Raw genomic sequence first — 23,436 nt, 5'->3', positions numbered from 1 at the left:
TGCTCCCACACAGTATAGTTACGCTCCGCTGGTAGGAGCTGGCGGGAATAGAAGGCACAGGGTAAGAGTGGTGCTTCAGGTCCATTCTGTTGAGACAGGATGGCACCGAGAGCCGTACTGGAGGCGTCGGTCTCCACCACAAAGGGTCGAGAGGGGTCAGGGTGTTGTAAGATTGGCGCCCTCTGGAAACAGGCCTTCAACCCCTGAAACGCCTCCTCTGCCTCCTTGTCCCAGGAAAACGGCGTCTTTGGGCACAGTAGCCGGGTCAACGGGGTGGTGCAATGAGCATAATCTGCAATGAAGGTCCGGTAGTAGTTGGCGAACCCCAGGAAACGCTGTAGGTCCTTGCGGTTCTGGGGTGCCGCCCATTCTCGAACCGCTGCCACCTTCCCAGGGTCCCTCCGCACCCCATCTGGAGAGAGCCGGTGACCAAGGAAGTCCACAGTCCGCTGATGGAACTCGCACTTGCTGAGCTTTGCGTACAAACGGTGCTCACGCAAGCGCTGCAGCACGGTCCGGACATGTCCCTCATGGCGAGCCGGGTCACGGGAGTAAACCAGTATGTCATCCAAGTACACCACCACGTACTTGTCTAACAAGTCCTGGAACACGTGGTTGATGTAGCGTTGGAACACAGCAGGCGCGTTGCACAAACCGAAAGGCATAACCAAGTATTCGAACTGCCCGTACCGGGTCCCAAACGCTGTCTTCCACTCATCCCCGGCTCGGATCCGAATCAAGTTGTAGGCCCCCCGGAGGTCCAGCTTGGTGAACACCTGTGCCCCTTGCACCCGCTCCAGCAACTCCGAGATAAGGGGCAAGGGGTACCGGTCTGGGATGGTAATTTTGTTCAGGGCTCGGTAATCATGGCAAGGGCAGAGTTCCCCACATTTCTTCTTAACAAAGAGCACTGGTGCCGCGGTAGGCGAGGTGGAAGGCCTAATGAACCCACGCTCCAGGTTCTTGTGCAAGAAGTCCTGCAAAGCCTCGCGCTCTGGCTCTGTTAGATAATATAAGCGACTCACTGGTAAAGGCGCTCCGGGTTGGAGGTCTATGCCGCAGTCAAAAGGCCGATGCGGTGGCAGCTGGTCTGCCCCCTGTTCCTCGAACACGTCCTGGTAGTCCTAGTACACGGCTGGGAGCGTGGGTGCTGCCTCCTCCGTGGGCGCGGCCGCCAGCGTCTCGGATTGAGCATGGGAACAAGGGTCTGGGAAGTGCACAGTCCGTTTGACCCAGTCAATTAGAACGTTGTGAGCTTCCAGCCAGTCCATCCCGAGCACTAGGGGGAACCGGGGCATAGAGGCAATGTCCAAAGTTCGCAACTCCCGGTGCTGCTGGAGACACAGGACCAGGGGCTGGGTCTCCTGAGTAACGGCACCCGAACGCAGGAGCCGTCCGTCAATTGCCTCCACCTGTACCGGTTCTGGCTTGTTCCGAAGTGGCACCTGATGATGAGCGGCAAAGGCAGCGTCCATATAGGAGCGGGTTGCCCCCGAATCTACCAGAGCGTGGGTAAGAATCCAGGGCCCACCTGGAGGGTAGAGACGCACCGGAACCATGAGATGTCGCAATTCCACTGGCGAGGGCCCCTCTTGCATGGTTTGGGACCCCAGGTTGCTAGGGCCTTCGGCTACCGAGGTTGGCGGTTTTCCTGCGACTGGCATCTTCTCGGGACAGGATCGGGCGTAATGTCCACTCCCACCGCAGTAAAGACACAGGTTCCCCTCCCGACGCCGCGTCTTCTCCGAGGGGGAGAGGCGAGGTCGCACAGCCCCGAGTTGCATTGGCTCATCCGGCAACTCAGCTGTGGGCGTGGACCTGCTGGGAAGGACTGGAGCCAGGAGCCGGGGGTGCTGGCGGTCCCGGGCCTGGCGACGGTCCTCCAACCGATCGTCTATCTGCAGGCTCCGCTGAATAAGGGCGTCCAGCGTGGTGGGACGATCCATCATGGCCAGCTGGTCCAGTATCTCATCCGAAAGCCCCTCAAGATACTGGTCCCGAAGTGCAGAGTCATTCCAAGACAAGTCTTGCGCCAACAACCGAAATTCCATGGTGTAGGCGGCCGCAGTAGACTTGCCCTGTTTCAAACGCCTAATTGCCCGGTTGGCCTGACTCTCCTTCTGGAGGTTGCCGAACGCGGCCTCCAAATGGTTGCAAAACCCCATATAGTCTGCCAGTAAGGGGGAGTCTTGCCTGAGTAGCGGCAACGCCCACTTGGCCGCCTGGTCCTTTAACAAACTAATCAAAAAGTGCACCTTGGTGCGGTCGTCAGGAAAGTTCCGGGCTCGCCCCTGAATATACAGCTTGGCCTGGGCAAGGAACATGGGAAAGCTGGCCGGGGCCCCATCAAATTTCTCAGGCAAAGCCACTGGGTACTTGCCAGGAGCCGGGGCATCGGCCCCAGGAGCCGGTAGGGCTTCCAAGCGCTGCTGAAGTGCCGTAACCGCGTCGCTGAGCTGCTGCATGGTGTGAGTCAAGGCCTGGTTCTCCTGGGCCAAAGCCACCAGCGCAGCAGCCTGGTCAGCCATGGCCTCTGGCTCTTCCCGAACGCACCCCAACGAAGGGGGACTGCGGGTGTGGCGGGAGCAAACTGTGCTGGTCCCGGGGGTAAGGTACCGTGGGCGTAAGCAGAGTCCACACGAAGAGGGGCGAGGTCCGAGGCGGAGAGCCGGGCGGGGAACAGGAACGCTGGAACAGGAGACCGAGCAGGGAACAGGAACACCGGATGATCAGGAACAGGAGGCCGAGCAGGGAACAGGAGCACCAGATGGTCAGGAACAGGAGGCCGAGCAGGGGTCAGGAACACAGGAAGGTCCAAAGCCAACAACGACGTTGTTCCCGCAACCTGGGACCAGGCTGACTAGGCTTTTATCCTCTTCTAAGGCCGGGGGCGGTCCCGGCCCCCAGGAGCCCCGCCTCCTCTGGCCTTAAGGCGAGCACTCCTCCTGGGAGCAACCAGTTCCCTTCGCCTCTCTGCCCTAAGCCTCTGCAGATCAGGAGAGGCCGAAGGGTTACTGGGCCCCGGGGGAGGCTCACCTGTAGACACTGAGTCCTCAAGCACCTCTGGGGCCAGAATGGTTTCACCTGGTACCTGCTCCTGAGGATCTGACACAGGTGCAGGTTCCTCAGAATCTAGGCCTTGCCCCAGTTCAGCCAGCCCTGGAGGCGGGGACTCCTGTGCAGGCTGGGATTCCTCTGGTTCATCCTCTGAATCGGAATCCCAGGCCATCACATCCAGACACACTGGAGGCAGGAAGCTCAGAGCAACACAAAAGCATCAGCAGGGTCCCCATTAATCTGGTTGCCCCACTGGTACACCCAGGAAGCTCTTTCTCGTTGCCTCGTCCAGGTAAGAAGCAGTAACAGCAGAGTCAGGGAGGCACCAATGGAAACATGTTTCAAATACAGCTTAAAGGCATAGCATGTACCTAGCCTTAGTCGCTAAGGTGCCACAAGACATGTTCTTGTTTCTGCTACACCAAATTAACATGGCCCTGGAATGGTTACTGATCTGTGACTGATTGGTAAACAGCACAGTACATTTTTGTACATAGTGGTGCAAGTCGGTAATTTTGGGTTGTGTACCCAAATCACATCCAAAACAAGTTGTTTCCTTCAAAGAATGTGCTTTGAATGTGCTTTAAAGGTAGAGTGTGTACACAGCCATAGACTCTCACTTAATGGGGGTGGAGGTAGGCTTAGATGATAAGGTGCATTATTTTATTTACTTCACAAAGTTATGGTAAAGGTAAAGGACCCCTGGACAGTTAAGTCCAGTCAAAGGCGACTGTGGAGTTGCGGCGCTCATCTTGCTTTCAGGCCAAGGGAGCCGGCGTTTGTCCACAGACAACTTTTCTGGATCATGTGGCTAGCATGACTAAACTGCTTCTGGTGCAACGGGACACCATGATGAGTGCCAGAGCACGTGGAAACGCCGTTTACCTTTCCATCACAGCAGTACCTATTTATCTACTTGAGTAGGTATACTTTAAAATGGCTAGATTGGCAGGAGCTGGGACAAAGAAAAGGGAGCTCACCGCATCGTGTGGATTCAAACCGCTAACCTCCCAATTAGCAAGCCCTAGAGGCTCGGTGGTTTAGACCACAGCGCCACCAGCTGTGTAGTAGTGGGGCTCCTGTCCATTCTGCTTAATGGAGCTCCAGACTTTGGCCACAAAGTTCTGCCCTGAAATTGTACACAAGAGAGCTGAAATCCTATTTCTATACATTTAAATCAGGGATGCCCAAACTTTTTTCAAAGAGGGCCGGATTTGATGAAGTGGACATGCGTCAGGGCCGACCAAAGCTGTTGACCTTTTTTTAGGATTGTGAGCTTTTTAAAGGATTTTACCCCCAGGAGATAGCCTGCCACAGGGGCCAGATTAAGCCCCTGAAACGGATTTTGGAGATGCCTGATTTAAATGGACCAAGGGAGTCACTGTTCCATGAGGAAAGCTCTGCTCACACGAACTTTGCTCCAGAGCAAATAAACAGGCAATGGCTTCAGCTTGTTCACATGAACTTTGCCCACTATATATGACAACAAAGTTCTTGAGCGTAATGTGTCCACAGTGACCTTATTCTGGTGCAGACATGTGGGAAGGAAAGCGGTGCATTTTTAACAGGCCATGGTACTTATTAAGCTGGATCCTGAAATATAGTCATTCGCCTGAACCCATGCAGTAAACTTTGTGGCTATGTACCAGGGTCAATTCCAGGGTTTGGAGGTCCTTGGGCTAGATACCACCTTCCATGGGGTAACCCCTCAAGTGACTCTATCCTCACTCCCATTATCATCACTCAGTGCTTTTGGGTACAGTCCTGCGTTTGGGAGATGGGGAACAAACATGGTTAGAATTCCAATTCCCATCAGCCACAGCAGCACAGCCAATTGGCAGGTATTTGTGGAGTTGCAGCCCAACAACTTCTGAAGATCCACATGTACCCCAGTCTCACTATATTCACTACCCTGGAAGCAAGTCAGTGGGACTTATGCCTGAAAAGATGGCACAGTGAAGGATATTGGATTGTATATCCAATGTTCAGTTGCACCTACATCATACACTCAAAGCACATGGCTTCCCCCTCAAAGAATTGGGCACTGTAGTTTACCCCTCACACAGGTACAAGCCCAGAACAAACTAGTTCCCAGGATTCTTTTGAGAAAGCAACATGCTTTAAATGTATGCACTGCTGCTGTGATTTGTAACTCTGTGAGTGGTGAACAGCAGTGCCTGCGATTCTTTGAACTTCATAGGCGCTTTGAATGTCTAGTGATCACCCAGCCTGGAACAGTCCCACTGAAAACAATAAGACATTACTAAGGCCCATTAACTGTAATTACTTACTCTGAGTAAAACTTATTTGGAAGCAACCCACTGCATTTTTAAAATTTGCTCTTTTAGGGTCTGGGTCCTTTCCCCCTTAATCTGGATTCAACCAAAATCTACCTTTCTGTGACTTAAATCTAGTCCTGCCCTCTAGGGAAGCAGAGAGCAAGTTTCTGCCCTATTCTTTAAGGGTATTTCAAGAGTGCTATGTCAAAATACTGTCATATTCTGGATAGAACAATCAGACCGATCATTTAGCACTTTGATAATAGCTTCAGTGCTGTGCAGTTGCGCATGCTGTGGTTGTGAAACTGGCACCACATTTCCCAGACCTGATAAAATAATCCTAGCAGCATAATGCTTCCACTTTGGGGGAACTGATGTTTATTAACAAACAGCTAAAACCTAAACCATTTGGTAAACCTAAAGCATGGGTAAACAACAATTCTTGCAACAGCAAGTGGAACCTGAAAGTTTTACTGTGTGGTTGCGATTGCACAACTGTGCTATATGGGACCTGTGGCATCTCCAAGAGAAGTATTACAAGACACTCTCTTCCCTTCCTAGCCTAACTTGCACAAGCCCTCAACCTTCAGCAGCCCTCATAGAAAGGAATGGAGGACTATAGAAACTTACATATGCACACACCATATACAGTTATGAACCATGCACTGCACACAAGGGAATTTAATGCTACGTTATTATGAACAAAATATGGATGAGCAAAACTCAAACCAGGAGATGGCGCCCTTACTTTACACCTGGTGCTCTCCCTAAAAGTTGCTACATCACATTTCTATAGATTTGTCCATTGGACAAAGGTGCTAACCAGCTTAAATCTGATTTTTGTTGCAGCAGGGGACCCCAAAATTCCAAAATACAACAAATTCAAAAACGTTCTCATTTAAGCAATGCTTGAAATCTTGGAGGGCAGGGGGCAAGGGACAAGATTTTTTGAGGTTATAGGTGGAGAGGCAGTTTTGCACCAGTCCTGGCCTCTTCTGATAAAACAGAAACACAGTTATGCGAGCAACAACAAAAAAGCAATGTGTTGTATCCAACATTAGACCTACTGAGAGTAGGCCCATTGAAACGAATCAATATAACATATTCCCAGCATAGCTGTCAACTTTCAGATTTGAAAATAAGGGATCAGCAGCCTCGAAAATAAGGGACCAGCAGCCAAAATAAGGGATCAGCAGCCTCACCTGTCCCAGGCACTCCTGTCTTCCACTGCTTCCCACAGTTTGGTCAAACTCATGCTTGTAGCTTCGAGAACACTATCCAACCATCTCGTCCTCATTGTTCAATGTTACTAGTGAGCAAAGCTACCCAGTCAGGATTTGAATCTTGGTCCTAACTTTTGGGGTTAAGTTTCTATTTAGCTGTCCCATTAATACTGACAAACCGTATCTCCCATTCATCTCTCAGATCCCTTTGTAAATCGAAAGTACTGACATCCTGCGGTAAAAAAATTCCCTAAGTTAATTACACATTGTGTGAAGGTAAGTGTGTGAAGCTACAGCATTCCTACTATCAGCTTCAGTCACACATTCACTCTCTCTCAGGATATCAACAATCTGGGACAGCAGCGGGAAATAGCGCTGGAATAAGGGAGTTTCTCGCCAAATAAGGGAAGGTTGACAGCTATGATTCCCAGTGCTATTTTTCTAGAAAATGAGGTGCTGGAACTCACCATGAACTCCTCCCTTGTTCTCTTATAAAGCAATGGTGCTCACCTGAGAGGTGCCGGAACTGAGTTCCTGTGAGTTCTGGCTGAAAAAACTCCTCTGCATCTTCCTATAGTGAGGAGGACAGATCAGGCGAGTTGTGTAGCTGCTGTCCAAGTATTAACTGGTGCTGGGCAAATTCAAGGCCTCTGCTCTCCCTTGTGGTTCATTATCTTTAATCCATGCTTGGAACGTACAACCTTCAAATAGAGGATTGTCATCTCTAATGCAGCACACAGGGCTACCCTAGTCTGCTTAGTTTTGATGCCACAATTCTGGAATGCCCCACAGCAGGGCAAAGGTCTCTTCAGTTCAATTCCTACTCACCTCACCAGGCAATGGAAGTATCTGCCAAGCCATTCAGGGAAAGGTAAACATTATGCTGCTGTAAGATAGATTTTGAACGTAGTGGACCATTTTTGAATCATGCTGCACCTTGAGCGCACCTAGCCCCAATGAGGACAAGCAATTGGAAGTTTAGGTCTTTATTGGCAAAGCATTCTTAAAACCCGTAAGGCTTCATGTACAAACAGCTCTCACAATAGAAGTTCCAGTTGCATATGAAGCCCTTTTTGTTTCACACTTTGGAATTACCATGATGAAATCCAGTCCTTGTACAGCAGAGAATCGTTTCTATCAGTATGGACCTAGGAACCATTCTGATATAGTGTGCAATAATGTGAATTATACATACAGCATTCTTCACTTAAAGGTTGTGAAGATACGCAAAGAAACACAAGTGTTCTCACAAGTTTAAATAACTTTATTTTTAACATTACACAAGGATGAAGGTCTTCGTAAAAAAAAACAAAAAACCCAATGGGATTAAGTACCAAGAGTAACAAGGTAGAATATATACATTCAGATCCTTCAACATTAAGCACTGAGCAAATGTCTGCACAAGGGGAAACATCCCTCACAATGTACCACACTTTTCACAAAATTCAGCATTTCGATGTCAGGATTGCGTAAGTCACAGATACCAATTAGAAGGCACAGATTGCAAGGTATCCTTGCTGTGTATTGCCCAAATCTCATCCAAGTGTATACAACGGAGCAGACCTCTATATGAAGAATGGTCAGCTGATTTGGGCCCAGTGACAATACTCCCTCTTGCATGTGGCACATTGTGTTGCCAGCTGCAGCCCTGTGGTCCCTGGAAATTTTAGGTCAGGTTATAAACTAGAAGATTTTCACAATCTGCTGGAAGCTGGTCCTGTACTATTTCTATTAAAACGCTCAACACTATTTGTTACTAGATCCATTCCTGTTGAATATGTATTAAACACAAATGTCCACTGTACTTTGGGACCATATAACCATCAGGAATAAACATTTTCTAGTACATAGTAAAACTATATTTCAATACAATACTTGTTCCCAAAAGCATGTGCCTGTGTGCTTATGGCTCCAGCAGGAGCAAAGAGACACGAAGCCTCTTAAAATAAAGTTTTTAAAAAGCAATTTGGTTCATTTATGTGAGATATACAAGCTTAAAAAGGATGCCCAAGTATCTAAATGCTGGTTTTACACGCAAGAAGTTTGCCTTTACAGACTTTATGCTCCAGCTATTATGGAGCCACAGATATGTGAAAACACCACAGGCCCTGAAGATTTTAGATATGGTAGACAACAGTTCCTCCCCTTTCAATCAAGTCTCCAGTTTTTTTAGTCTGCAGCAGAAATCATATTGCAGTAATTCTGACTATTCGCATCTTCCAGCAATTTATGCAGCAGCATAAACAGAATCTTTTGTGACCGAGGAAAGTGTCGTCTGACTTCAGAAACTGTTCATACAGATAGAGAAACTGGAACCAAAACAGGCACAGCGAGACATTGCACACATACAGCTTTGTGCTAAGCCTCTCTTATAGAGAAACATGTGGTCATCCAGATACCTTTGGGCTCCCAATGGCCATCCGTGCGGAGGATGGGAGTCGAGTCCAAGCACACTGGGAGGGCCAGATTCCCTATGCCTGCCCTACTTATTCCTCCTAGTTGGTTTGAGCTACAAGGCAATACATTCAAAAGCTGCTCAAGAAAGCCACCGATTAGGTTAAACTGGTTCCTTCACATCTTTCCAGCTTTCTTATTCACATGAGCTTGAGCTCGAAGAATGTTAGGGGTTTCCTCCATAACTCTGACAAGCAAGTTATCAATGTAGTCTTCCAGCTCCCGCACCTGCTGATCTCGCTTTGCAATCACATCTTTCTGCTTCAAGACCAGCTGGATCAGCTCGCTGTGTGTCAGCTGGCCATAAGCGTAGGCGGGATCTGAAGGGTCATATTTCTTTAGGAAGGAAGAATGAACAGGTTAAAGTCATTTTGATATCAAGCACTGTTGCAAGGGTGGCGTCAAAGGATCAGAAGAAAGGTATAGAAACCTTTGGTTTCAGGGATTACTGGGGAATCCCAGGAATGATGTCAGAGCAAAGAGGTCATCTGTCAAAGCATCTTAAAAGCTACTGAAGATTCACAAAAAAACTAGAATTTCAGGATTTGCCACTGAAATTGTACTTTTATGGCATGCAGACAAATGTGCATACAAGGTTTCTGTACACCTGCCTTCAACTATTTCTTCCCAGTAATAAACATGGAAAAGTGAAGATAAGACCCTCCTCATAACATGCAAAAAGTACTAAATAAATACAAAGCAGCAGCAGTAGTGGTTGTTTCAGTTAAGTGATAATAATTCAGGTTTTGTGCTCCAACACCAAACAGATCATTTGCAATATTAGTTGGAGGCAGTAAATCACTAAACCTTGCTTATCTGAAAACAAAAATCCCTTTCAGGCCAAAGTCCTTTGGTGAAGATAGCAAATTTTGAGCCTGGGGAATTCATACCCACTCACAGATCTAAACTTGTGTCAGTAAAAGGCTCAGAAAATTGCCCACATCGGTAGGATAGCAGGGGCAGGGGGAATCGTACACCTAGAAAACTTGAACACATTTCTGTCTCCAAACGACCATACCCCTTTGCAGTTTGTCTAATCCCGCCAATAAATTTACAAGCTTCCTAACTCAGGGCACAGACCACCCAATTAGGTTTTAAAATATAGTAAGTCTTAAAATACCTTTATATCGGCTTCATTTTGGTTATCCAAGATCTTTGATGTTATGCTCTGTTTTTTTGCAGATGATTTGCAATCTCCACTCCTGGACAAATCTCCAGAAACTGCAATATTTTCAGTACCCTGGGGATAATCACTCAGCTGCTCATCATCCGATTCCACTTCTGGAATAACAGAAAGGGTGCTGGGTTTGAAGCGAAGCTTGTAACATCTGTATAGATAAAGAACAGCAAAGGTTCAGCATCAGGGGCTTAAATATTTCCTACCCACCCTTTTCCCACAAGGTCTCAGGGTGTGTTACGTATAAAATAGTTAATTTTCAGTTCCAGCTAAACAGAGTCAGGTTCTCCGTGTAAGCAAAATGCCAGGTAGGTCTGGAGACTGATATTAGTGGCATTTAGCCAGCAAAGTCCATTTTCGAAAAAGAAAAGAAAAAGTAAAGGGGTAGAGGAAGAGAAGAAATAGCCTATTTTAAAAGGAGAGCATGCTGTTATGAAATAATTTATCCATATTACCACATGATTCTCAGAAATAGTTACTTTGGAAGCATCATGCAAAGATTTCTAAAATGCTAAGGACGTCACTCCTGGAACAGAGGGTCTCTACAGATCTGTGATCAGAAACTGGTAGCTGGCATGCTACCAGTATGTTGGGCATTTTCCCAAGATGTCTAGAAAAAGTTTGTTTTCTCATCCAAGTGAATATACACAGACATACTAACACAGGCATAGGCAAACTCAGCCCTCCACATGTTTTGGGACTACAACTCCCATCATCCCTGACTACTGGTCCTGTTAGCTAGGGATGATGGGAGCTGTCATCCCAAAACATCTGGAGGGCCGTTTGCCTATTTCTGTACTAACAGAAGATATAATTACAGCTAACTCGCATCTTATGTAGTAGTTACATTCCTGGCCACTGCACATGAAAGCAAAATCGTGTAAAGCCAGGAACCCTCAGAACCAGGTGTCTCGCTTATCTGGTTCTCGGCAGGCAGCATGAGGGCTCTAGGATGCTACTCTGTAATGTTTCCTCCACTCTCCATTTATTTGTTTGTTTGTTTGTTTGTTTGTTTGTTTGTTCTGCTCCACCCCCCGGCCCAGATCAGCAATCACGTAGGCAAAATAAGCATTGTGAGTTACCTATATTTCAATTTCACCTTTTCTGTCACAGGACTTCAAAGCTAGATTAAGTGTGTCATGTGTCACATATTTACAGACTTTGTCTATAGCTTCATGGTTCTCAGTTAAGTCCTTGGAAGTGTTGTTCAATAAAGGGGATTACATTCTCTGCTAGACATCATTCCATCCTAGAGGCAGAAGAGGGACTGACTCGCTCTCTTTGCGCTCCCCTTGCAAGAAAGTGGATCATCTTTGTTCTGAAGGCAACATACATTGCCATTTCTCTCCTTTCAAGAAGGCTAGAGACAGAAACCCTACAAATAACCTGCAGAGTTACTAATCAACTGAAACCTACACAGGGCATCCCTGCCCTATCAGGAGGAAAGTTCTTACTCACCCTGTAAAGTAGATATTTTCTATGACATACAATGAAAACCGCTGGGTGGCAATAGCCTTAGAGAATCTCAAGATCTCAAAATTCATTTCTCAAGACTAACCTGGGCTTGACGGGTTTGGTCTGAGATGGTTTCACAGAAGCTGAGTTTTTTGCTGGCTTCTCTTCTGCTGAGATGTTTTCATCAAAAGGGTTCAAGGATGCCTCTGTGATTTGGAGGTCCGCAGTGCTGCTCTTATCTGAGCTATGACCTCTTCTGTGACCCTCATTTGTGGAGGGTTCTGAAAAGAAAGAAATCAGTATCAGAATAGTGAAAGCACAAGTCCCAATACTACTGAAAATGCTAATACCTAATCCAGCCCTAGATCAACTGATGGCTCTTAACAACAGCAGTACACTGAGGTTGGGGACCACCGAGACCCACCTGCACCCTACTCATTTACAACTAATAGGCACAATCATGAAAACACTTCTGTTTCTTCACAGCTTCCAAGCACTACTTTAAATAATACAAGAAGTCCAGCTTTAACCATTATAAAGAAAAAGTTGTAAAAAATGGCACATTTTACTACTTAGGACACTTTGTAAATTACACAACTGTTAAAACATTTGAGAATAAGGTCTTGAACTTTGATTTTTTTTCTTTTCTTTCTCATTTGACTCTTCCTCACCGTCAGCCGGGGAGTGACTAATGCTAGGAACAATAGCTGAAGCTGTATCTGGCAATCCATTGCCTCGTTTCCCCTTTAGCTTGTCTTTCAGCTTGCCAAATGGTGTCCGTGACTTATCTTTCATGGACAGATCCAACATGCTGGCTGTCATGTTGCTCCTCATGAATTGGATATCCACCTCAATCTCACCTCTCTCTTTTTCCTTCTTTCCTGGTTTGGAGTGAAGCTTGTACCATCTGTATAAATAAAGAACAGCAAAGGTTCAGCATCAGGGGCTTAAATATTTCCTACCCACCCTTTTCCCACAAGGTCTCAGGGGTGCCTCGCAAGACGAAATTAATCCGTTCCACGAGTCTCTTCGTCTTGCGGTTTTTTTGTCTTGCGAAACACGGCTATTAGCGGCTTAGCGGCTATTAACGGCTTAGCGGCTTTAAGAAAAAGGATAAAACTCGCAAGAACTCGCAAGACGTTTCGTCTTGCGAAGCAAGCCCATAGGGAAATTCGTCTAGCGAAGCGACGCAAAAACCGAAAAACCCTTTCGTCTTGCGCGTTTTTCGTTTTGCGAGGCATTCGTCTTGCGGGGCACCACTGTAGTTAATTTTCAGTTCAAGCTAAACAGAGTCAGGTTCTCCGTGTAAGCAAAATGCCAGATAGGTCTGTAGACTGATATTAGTGGCATTTAGCCAGCAATTCCAATTTCACCTTTTCTGTCACAGGACCTCAAAGCCAGATAAAATGTGTCGTGTGTCACATATTTACAGACTTTGTCTATAGCTTCATGGTTCTCAGTTAAGTCCTTGGAAGTGTGGTTCAATAAAGGGGATTACAATCTTGTAATAATTATAAGCACCCTCACAAAACAAGTGTTTCTCCAGAATTGCTTTCTGGGGCCTCCCCCAGAGGATCAATGAGAACCATGCCAGGAAAGGGTTGATTTTGTTCTGTAAATTTATCCATTGTTCAGGGCAATGGGTTCCTCCAAATATTCATATAATTTTGCAGCAAGACACAGGAAAGTCTCTGCTACTAAGCCGAGTCCCATGATCGCTTAACAGCTCCACCTAACCTGTGCTGTTATGCTCTGGTATCATGCAACATCAGCAGGCCTTACTAGTTCATGAGTTATGGTATAACACAGCATGACCTTGTCCATTTAAGGTTATGCCATGAAGGCATCTGCATAAAAGGTATCAACAGTCAGAGGAACTCTGTTTCGGCACTAAAACCCAAGATGCACGACATCTTAGTGTGTCTAACCTTCTTACTCCCTGAAAGGCACCACATGAACCAAGACAAATTCTGCCGAACAGTCTTGAACGGAGCTGGATACAGGAGAGGATACAGAGCTAGAAAGAGAGAAAATGAGAACGTTTTAATGGCAGGGTTTGTTCTACAATAGCTATGGAAGCAGGCACCAGTGGAAAATTACTATACCACATTATTTATTTTATCAGTATTTATATTTGAATCTATTGCTCTTCAGATGTGAAACTCAAATATCATTGCTGGCCAATAGAGCTATGTCCACAACAGCTCACCTGACAGTACTAGATAAATTGCTTGAACAGCACAATGTGGCTTAAAAGCTACCTAGGAACCTGGATTGAATATTGCTTTTGCAATGAACTTACAAAGTGGTTATATTACACAAATCAGGATAGGAATAATACTAATCTGCATTACAGGCTTGTTTGTAAAGCCTTTCCTTCTCCAAGATAACCATGCCCAGCTTTTTCAACTGTTCCTCATAGGACTTGGTTTCCAGACTCCTCACCATCTTTGGAATATGCTGTAGTGCAGGGGTGCCAAACGTGACCCACCAGTCCCATTTGCCCATGAGGCCATTCTGGAGAAGCCACGCTCACCTGCCCAATAAGGGTTGCCATTAAAGTAGGCTCCCATTCAACCATCGCTCCTACTGTCCAAGCTGCAGCTCATTGAAGGCTTACAAAGGGCTTTGAAAGCAATTCTGTGAAGCTCCTTTGGATCTCTGACATAAGAGAAGGAAAGAAGCAATGCAGGGAGGCTTACAAGGCATAACACTGCCAAAGCCCCTTGCACTCTGGAACCCCAACCTGGAACCCTACACAATTTATGTTGGCAGGTAGTCAAGACAACCCACTTGCCAACATTTTGATGTCACAATGGCAGAATGTGATGTACATGCTGGTTGCCCCACCCACACGTCAAAGTTTTTGGCCCCCCACAGCAAGAAAGATTCCTGCTCTAGTTTGTCTATCTCCTCCTTAAAATGCAGCAACTGGAACTGGACAAAGTACTGAACCCGAATAATCCTACACTGACCACAACACTCTGGCACATTTCCTCTCTCCCTTTGAAGTTAAAGCATACCCTTATCCGCATTCCTTCAGAAGTCCTGCTATAACTCCCTAAATAAAGAAGGAGCGAACATCAGATGCAACGGGTCATATTTAGGAGGCCTCTCTGGGCAGCGCCTGGCACCAGCCCCCTCCCTCCACGCATGTAGACTGCCCCTGGCAGCAGGAGCTCCACCAAGGCCCATCGCTCGTCCGCTCGCTCTCCCCTCACCGTGTGCATGTAGGGACAAAAATTAACTAAGCAGCTCCATTAATCAGAGCGACTGACTCACCACCTATCTTGTGACACGGGTCTGATGTTCAGGAACCACCATACCATGTTCTATAAAGAGATGCTTGCAAAGCCACAAGTTTTTCTTCTTCTAGATCTAGGTTTAAAGCATGCATGTCTGAAACAACTTCCAATTAGATTTTCACACTTCTCTTCCACTCTCCCATGCCTAACTATGAGGACCATAAGTAGACCAGACAAACATTAATTCAAGTCAAACACCAACTCAAAGAGGTATTTGTTGCTCAGGCTGGCTGACTGCCTCCACCCAACCCTTCAAGAGTGGATACTACTTCTCACCCAGAGATACGCCAATCTTTACACCAAAAGTTGTCCTAAATAGCATGCAAACCACTGCAATGTGGCCACTTCCTATACCTTTTCTCAGAGTTGAAGGAAAATAATCACACAACCTCGCCAACTAGTTACTAGTGGTCCCTACCAGTAACCAAAGTTATCCAGGCCACCCAAACCTGTCTTCAATTATTACCACAGTAGGGTGGAAGGAGCCATGCCTGAAGGATGCGGGAGATTCTTAGTGGGACAGGAGAGCTGGGGGGGGGGGCGGGAATCACATCTGGCAACCAATGAATCCCTTTGCTTCAGACAGTACATAGGTAGACAAGTCTAAAAAGCCCAGGACACAAATTTTCACAATCCTCTAGTGGTTATGATGGCTCATTTACCAGAAGGAATGTATTTAGCATTAACTTTGGAAGTGTAAACTCTATTCTTACCAAACTAAGCCTCCTAGAGCAAAATATGTATCAGAAGGCTATTGCTTGCAAGCCTATCTGAATCACTTGCAGCTTCGAGGTCACAGGCACGCTTGAGCCTTGCTAAACATCTCCTTTTCTTCTGGAGTCCGGATATACTGCTCTATCTCACTGTCTAAAATGGGCTCATCCCCAGTGATAGCAGAATCTTCAAGGCTTAGCTCAGGAGTTCGTAGCCTCTTTGCGGGGTTCAAGACGCAGGGTGGGAGCAAAGCTTTGCGCTTGCTGAACTTCTGCTTCTCTCCTGAAAGGGAGGCCTCTTCTACTGTTGCAGCGCTCTCACCTATTAGCTGCAGTGGCGCAGCTGCTGAGTTTTCTAAGTCACGGTCTTCCGTAGTATCCACGATGCGGAAGGCAGCCTGTAGAAGCACACGGCGGTGCCGCAGAAGGTCACCAATGTACTTTGCCACGCTCCGACGGTCCACTTTCAGCACTCGCAACCAGCCCAGCTGAGAAGCCATTTTCAGGAGGATGTTATGCAGCTCCTTCAGTCTCTGGTGGGCTGGCCGGGGAGCCTCCATACCAGCAAGCTTACAGAACTGAGAAAGGGGGCAAGTGAGGCGATCGACAGGCCGGAGAGACTGCCAAGCCAGGAAGGCTGCTGCTGTCACTATGGGGATGGGGTGCCGGCCGGTCACCAGCCACGTGTCGCTGGCAAGTTCCACCATCTGCATAGTCCTTGCCACCAGCTGCTCCTTTTCTTCCACAAACTTAGTCGGGACGCTGGGTGAATTCTGGAAAATCTTGAAGCTGGAAAGATGAAAATCAAACAAGCCATTTAGATAGACTGCCTTGGGTTGGGAGATGTGGCAGGATGGAGAAGACAAATAGATGAAAGAGGGACATGAGCAAAATAAAGCATCCTGTCAAAGGGCAAAGGGCAGAAGACCCAGCATTTTCCAAGGACACCAAAAAGGCAAGCTGAGCAGCTTGAATCCAAAAGGCAAGCACCTTCCATTAACCAGCACTATGTGGACAGGGCTGAATTTACACTCTTCCTAACTTGTGCTCAACAAAATTCTGTTTGTTGGCTTCTTGCCCTTAATAATAATAGGAAGGATTTCCAAGCAATTACGGGATTGGTAGCAGGAGCAGAATTCACAATTCTGAAAATTATTTGTTTAAAAAAGGAAGTTTGCTGCCACTGTGGCTAAAGAGAAAAGCCTGGAACTGCCTGAAGTGCCTCAGATGAAATCTCAGAAATCAGGGAGTTGGAGTATACATGCACATATGAAAATACCCATTTCTCCCATGATGGAAGCACACAGCACACACAGGGTTCCTACATCCAAGCACTGACCTCATCCATCCCTGCTGAACTTTAAGAAGCTTGCTGTTTCATCAGCCTTCCAATCAATATACCACACAGTCCATAAGATACTTGTAAATTCTGTCTCTGAAATATGGAAATTGCACACCAACTTTGAGAAGTATTGTCAAGGAAAGGGCATAAGAACTTCAACATACCTGTTGAGGTGGGTTTTCACCATATCCATCAAGCTGAGAGTAGGCACATCCAGTACCAGTTCCTTCAGGAAGCGTAGATAGGTCTTTGCAAACAACTCATTGTCTCCATAGAGCAGCAGGCAGACTGTGCCCATGGTCAGGGGCCAGTTGTGCTGGCAGCAGGTCACAAAGACGCAACAGCCCACAAGCATCTCCTTCTTCTCCAAGCTGACTAAACTGAAGCAGGGACGTTTGATTGCCTGCTGGTAATAGGACACGGCTGTATCTTCAAACAGAGAAGGAAGGCGCAGAACTTTGCAGAGATCTCGAACATGTTTGACTCCTGTGGGGGAAAATACCACAGCAGTACTTAAGAAATGTTTCCACATAGACATTTATCAGTGACAAATCTAACCGCAGGGTAGGTCTTTGCCTGTATGAAGCTGCCCATATACTAAGATAATCTGTGGAGGCTCTGTTTCACATGCTCCCACTTTCAGAGATTAGATGGGTGGCAATCATGGAAAACATATTTTCAATTGTGGTAGTGTAACTGGAGTGTCCAAACCAAGCCTACTTTGGCTTTTATATATATATATATATATATATATATATATATATATATATATATATTACGGAGAACTTTTTTAAATGAAAGTCTTTGGGGGCTCTAATTGAGAATGGCTGTTAGTATTGCTGTTTCAACTTCATAGTTGATTTTAATTTGGCTTTTAGGTATGTATTGATTTTTATTTTTTGCAGCTGTACACACAATTATAATGGCCATTTAATGGTAATGGAAACAGACTGGTCCAGGGTTAACCAGTCTGTCAATGATTCAGCTGAGATTTGATCAGATTTGATCAGGCAATCAAACTGAACTCTGGACTCTATGCACCTCCAAAACTCTAAAATAGGTTGTTTTGATTTTGGTCCCACAGCAAATAGGTAAGACTGTATTAAAAATGCAAATTTCTCTTTGCTTTTAGAAAGTGAAACAATGCAGCTCTTGTGGATGACAGGCACATTAATTTCCACAAAGCATGAAAAGAGTAATGCAGAATACGTACTTCGCTGTACACAACGGCTCGTTTGCTCATTCTGACCAGTACTCCGTGAATATGTGACTTCTATGAGATAAAAACACAGATATCAGCCAAACTTTGGTCCAAGTTCTCAAACATGCACCCATTTTTAAACTGTTGAATGGTGTAGGGCCTGTTTATATTTGAGAACTGCTTGCAAGTCGTATCTCAAATCCTATGTCTTTGTAAGATACAAAGAGTTTTCAGCTATTTTGCTATTCTTAGCCACACCTTGTAAATGTTCTTCATCAGCATATGTGGTTGTGAGAAGCCCCTCAGTCAGAATGAAGCCACAGTCTACGCACACCAGCTGGTTCTGAGCATAATGAGAGTCCTCTACAATTTCCAAGGAGCCACAGTCTGGACACTTCTTTTGGCTCGACATCTTAGCAGCCTGAAAGCATAAATCAGGTCCACAGTTGGTCACTGATATTTTGGTATTATTTAATTAGAAGAAGAAGAAGAGTTTGGATTTGATATCCCGCCTTTCACTCCCTTTAAGGAGTCTCAAAGCGGCTAACATTCTCCTTTCCCTTCCTCCACCACAACAAACACTCTGTGAGGTGAGTGGGGCTGAGAGACTTCAAAGAAGTGTGACTGGCCCAAGGTCACCCAGCAGCTGCATGTGGAGGAGCGGGGAAGCGAACCCGGTTCCCCAGATTACGAGACTATTGCTCTTAACCACTACACCACACTGGCTCTCCATGTATTACATTTACCATATATCCCACCTGTCCTTTGAAGAGCTCAAGGTGGTATAATGGTTCTCTTGCCACCCAATTTTTATTCTCACAACAACTCTGTGAAATTAGTTGGTTGTATTACTACTACTGGGACGCGGATGACGCTGTGGGTTAAACCACATAGCCTAGGACTTGCTGATCAGAAGGTCGGCTGTTCGAATCCCCATGACGGGGTGAGCTCCCATTGCTGGGTCCCTGCTCCTGCCCACCTAGCGGTTCGAAAGCACGTCAAAGTGCAAGTAGATAAATAGGTACCATTCCGGCAGGAAGGTAAACGGCGTTTCCATGCGCTGCTCTGGTTCACCAGAAGGGGATTAGTCATGCTGGCCACATGACCCGGAAGCTGTACGCCGGCTCCCTCGGCCAATAAAGCGAGATGAGCACTGCAACCCCATAGTCGGTCACAACTGGACCTAATGGCCAGGGGTCCCTTTACATTTATTACTACTACTACCACTACTACTACCATTATTATTAATTCCAACTGGTTAGGTTGATACTATTCTTTGAACCACTCTGAAAGCCCTGGGTATAGGATGGTATATAAATATAAATACCATCCTATACCCAGGGCTTTCAGAGTGGTTCAAAGAATAGTATCAACCTAACCAGTTGGAATTACCCACAGAATTGTTGATTTTTTAAATCATTTACTAAGTATTAAAGTATATCAAATTCTATTCGAAAACCACAGTTACTGCCGGGATGTTAGAAGACATAATAGGGCAAAAAGTATGGAGAAGACAGAAAAATGAAGTATTTTTTTCCCCCTCAAAATCAAGGTGTCTCCTAGCTTGAAGGCCTACCATACTCTCACATTTGAAAAGTATCATCATAAAATCAGTCTGAGGATTCTACAATACAGCACTGCATTTCTGAAAAGAGCTACAAAGACTACCAGAGATTTGTGGGGGCTCTGTCTTCAGTTCTGATATGCAGAATGCAGCTTTGATTAGGAGGGGAAGGAAACGCTCTCAAAGTACTCAGCTCAAATTACATTGTCATTGGAAACTACTGTATTAAAAGACTGTTGGTGGGGGTGGGGTGTCACAGTTTGTCCAAAACTGGAGGAAGCCAGGATGTGGGGCTTGCGGTTTTTCCTCTCGCATTTGAAGCATCACCAGCATTTCCATTAGAGTTTGGTGCTAAGAAAACACCTAGCATCACAAACACTTTTCTGGTGGCCTGGCAAGACTTGCCCCACAGCCATTCGCTAAACAAGTGCTTATTAATTTTAAAAAGGGCACGGAGACAAAGCTGTTGTGGAAGCTCCTCCTTTGTTTCTCCAGAGGCTCCTAAAGGCAAGTGAATAACGCCAGAGCAACCTGGAGTGCGGGAAAGGGGAAGAGATGTGAACTGCTGGCTGGTTAGGGGACACAGAAAAAAGAGGGGGAAACTGACTTGTGTGATTTCGATAATGGTAATGTAAAAATTGGGGTTTGGCTTTTGCTTCCCAACACCCCCATGGGACTCTGAGTCCCCTAAATTCATGATCGGCCAGAGAAGAAGGGATGGAGGCAGAATCCAGTGGAAAGCAAGGCAGATATTTATTTTTCTGTTGCAACAGAGTCCCCTCCTTCCAAGGAGGGAGAGACCATCAACAAAAGTGTGCAGGAACCTTGACACTGCCCAACCCCCTTAGCCAAAGACCACCCCAGAATCGTCATACATAGATCATAGGAGGCAGTCTACAGCAGAAACCCCGCCTACCAGGATACCTGATAATGGTCGCCGACTGCATTACCTGGGCAGCCTGGTCATTCCTTTGTGATGGTTACTACTTTAGTTCCTGAAGCCAGGTCACAGGCTCACCCTATTCATACACAAATAGACCCTTAAGGCAGGATTTGCAAGCGAAAAGGCAATGGGGAGGCTTTCCCTATTTGCCTCCCTCACTGCAGAGGAGTATTTGAGGTCATTGAGAGTCAAAAGGGTCTCAGGATTGCTCTCCCGTACTATTTCAGACACACGGTTTAAATATATACATACATATGTGTGCATTTATCCATATTTAGTCTATATTTGAAGCCATAGAATTCTTATAACAATGGAGAGGAGGAGGAGGATTGCTGGCGGTGCTCACAGAATCAGCGGTAGCTGGAAGGGGGTTTCTGCCCACGCCACTCGCGGGTTGCATGCCCTCCAAAAAAATCCCCCCACCCCCCCAAAAAACCCCCGGCCTGGCTCCTAGACAGCCTCCCAGGAGCCTCTTTCCACCTTTACACGTGCTGACTTACCTTCTCGCCGCCGCTTTCGCAACACCGGAAAAAGCCGGGGGAGCTTTTTCAAGAGGGCACACGCTCCTTCCGGGCAATCCCCATGGCAACGGGGCAATCGGGCCCAGACACGCTCCAACGCTAAGCGGCCTCCGGAAAGAAACAAGGGAGCGCAGGACAAAGGTTCCGCCGGAGCCGCTCAGCTCGAGGGCGTTAGAGATGCGGCGAGCCAGCCTTTTCGCAAAGGCTGGAGCATTTGGGTCTGGACTGAGGGGTTGTCAGATCAACGGGAATGAGCTGAAGTTCCAGCCTTTTAAGCTCCTTTTCTCGGAGTTTATTCTGGGAATTTAATAAAAAGAAAAAATAAAACAACACCAGGAAAGCTGAAGACTTCTTTTTCCATCTTTGTAGTAAACCGTCTATTAGCAGCCTCCCTTTGCCTCATTTTCACCCCATCTTTCCTGATCTTTCCTTTGCATTTTTCATTTAAAATAAGTTCCCCTTGGAATACTTGTAGATTTTTGAGTGGGGAAGACACCAGCTCCTTATGTAATAGGGGGAAATATTAATATCAACACTTAGGACTGGAGACATACTATTCAGCTCTAGCCATGTTGACTCAGGTTGTAGCCTTAATCTGGATTCAAACAAAATCTACCTTTCTGTGACTTAAATCTAGTCTTGCCCTCTAGGGAAGCAGAGACCAAGTTTCTGCCCTATTCTTTAAGTGTCTTTCAAGAGTGCTATGTCAAAATACTGTCATATTCTGGATAGAATAATCAGACCAATCATTTAGCACTTTGATAATAGCTTCAGTGCTGTGCAGTTGCGCATGCTGTGGTTGTGAAACTGGCACCACATTTCCCAGACCTGATAAAATAATCCTAGCAGCATAATGCTTCCACTTTGGGTAAACTGATGTTTATTAACAGTCAAACAGCTAAAACCTAAACCAGTTGGTAAACCTAAAACATGGGTAAACAACAATTCTTGCAACAGCAAGTGGAACCTGAAAGTTTTGCTGTGTGGTTGCAATTGCACAACTGTGCTATATGGGACCTGTGGCATCTCCAAGAGAAGTATTACAAGACACCCTCTTCCATTCCTAGCCTAACTTGCACAAGCCCTCAACCTTCAGCAACCCTCATAGAAAGGAATGGAGAACTATAGAAACTTACATATGCACACACCATATACAGTTATGAGCCATGCACTGCACACAAGGGAATTTAATGCTACGTTATTATGAACAAATTATGAATGACCAAAACTCAAACCAGCAGATGGCGCCCTTACTTTACACTTGGTGCTCTCCCTAAAAGTTGCTACATCACATTTCTGTAAATTTGTCCATTGAACAAAGGTGTTAACCAGCTTAAATCTGATTTTTGTTGCAGCAGGGGACCCCAAAATTCCGAAATACAGCTGAAGCTCTAAGATGCTGCTACACACAGCACTATGAAAGTGCAGCAGTGATGGGCATTCAGAATACAAGAAATTCAAAAACGTTCTCATTTAAGCAATGCTTGAAATCTTGGAGGGCAGGGGGACAAGATGTTTTGAGGTTATAGGTGGAGAGGCAGTTTTGCACCAGTCCTGGCCTCTTCTGATAAAACAGAAACACAGTTATGCGAGCAACAACAAAAAAGCAATGTGTTGTATCCAACATTAGACCTACTGAGAGTAGGCCCATTGAAACGAATCAATATTACATATTCCCAGCATAGCTGTCAACTTTCAGATTTGAAAATAAGGGATCAGCAGCCTCACCTGTCCCAGGCACTCCTGTCTTCCACTGCTTCCCACAGTTTGGTCAAACTCATGCTGGTAGCTTCGAGAACACTGTCCAACCATCTCGTCCTCATGGTTCAATGTTACTAGTGAGCCAAGTTACTCAGTCAGTATTTGAATCTTGGTCCTAACTTTTGGGGTTAAGTTTCTATTTAGCTGTCCCATTAATACTGACAAACCGTATCTCCCATTCATCTCTCAGATCCCTTTGTAAATCTAAAGTACTGACATCCTGTGGTAAAAAAAATTCCATAAGTTAATTACACATTGTATGAAGGTAAGTGTGTGAAGCTACAGCATTCCTACTATCAGCTTCAGTGACACATTTACTCTCTCTCTCTCTCTCTCTCTCACACACACACACACACAGAGAGAGAGAGAGAGTAGAGCTCCTCGGACCCAAAGGCCCAAAGGCAGAAAGCCCAGCCAGCAGCCAAACGAAGCCTCAAGCGG

General features: G+C 46.0%; 3 protein-coding genes across 3 annotated transcripts in view; all 3 read right to left on the bottom strand.

The window, feature by feature from the left end:
• Positions 1–23,436, bottom strand: part of LOC310832095 (beta-4C adrenergic receptor-like) — a 685,807-nt gene that overhangs the window by 503,899 nt on the left and 158,472 nt on the right. The window lies entirely within an intron of this gene.
• RAB11FIP1 (RAB11 family interacting protein 1) overlaps positions 7,803–23,436 on the bottom strand; it is a 60,426-nt gene continuing 44,792 nt past the window's right edge. The window contains exons 6-9 of the mRNA XM_083713438.1: positions 12,506–12,552; positions 11,749–11,926; positions 10,134–10,341; positions 7,803–9,349 (exon numbers count right to left, since the gene is read on the bottom strand). Of these exons, the coding sequence (XP_083569564.1) occupies positions 9,131–9,349; positions 10,134–10,341; positions 11,749–11,926; positions 12,506–12,552 (652 nt within the window). The 3' untranslated portion in view covers positions 7,803–9,130. The remainder of the gene's footprint in view (positions 9,350–10,133; positions 10,342–11,748; positions 11,927–12,505; positions 12,553–23,436) is intronic.
• LOC310832124 (transcription factor IIIB 50 kDa subunit-like) lies at positions 15,595–23,213 on the bottom strand. Its single transcript, XM_083713683.1, has 5 exons — positions 22,963–23,213; positions 18,465–18,627; positions 18,219–18,278; positions 17,170–17,491; positions 15,595–16,452 (listed from the first exon to the last, which is right to left on the bottom strand). Exons 1-5 carry the CDS (start codon positions 23,044–23,046, stop codon positions 15,744–15,746), a joined length of 1,338 nt encoding a protein of 445 aa, XP_083569809.1. The 5' UTR covers positions 23,047–23,213; the 3' UTR covers positions 15,595–15,743.

The sequence above is a fragment of the Podarcis gaigeae genome, assembly GCF_964106915.1.
Source record: "Podarcis gaigeae genome assembly, chromosome: 15".
NCBI lineage: Eukaryota > Metazoa > Chordata > Lepidosauria > Squamata > Lacertidae > Podarcis > Podarcis gaigeae.
This window is presented reverse-complemented; position numbering and strand designations above follow the sequence as displayed.

Excerpts from the sequence above, each read along its gene's own strand:
- LOC310832124 (XM_083713683.1), bottom strand. The coding sequence starts at position 23,046 with ATGGTTGGACAGTGTTCTCGAAGCTACCAGCATGAGTTTGACCAAACT. Across the intron at positions 18,279-18,464 it reads TGATGAAGAACATTTACAAG|AAGTCACATATTCACGGAGT; the intron begins GTGTGGCTAAGA and ends TTTATCTCATAG. Across the intron at positions 16,453-17,169 it reads GTGAAAACCCACCTCAACAG|CTTCAAGATTTTCCAGAATT; the intron begins GTATGTTGAAGT and ends TCATCTTTCCAG.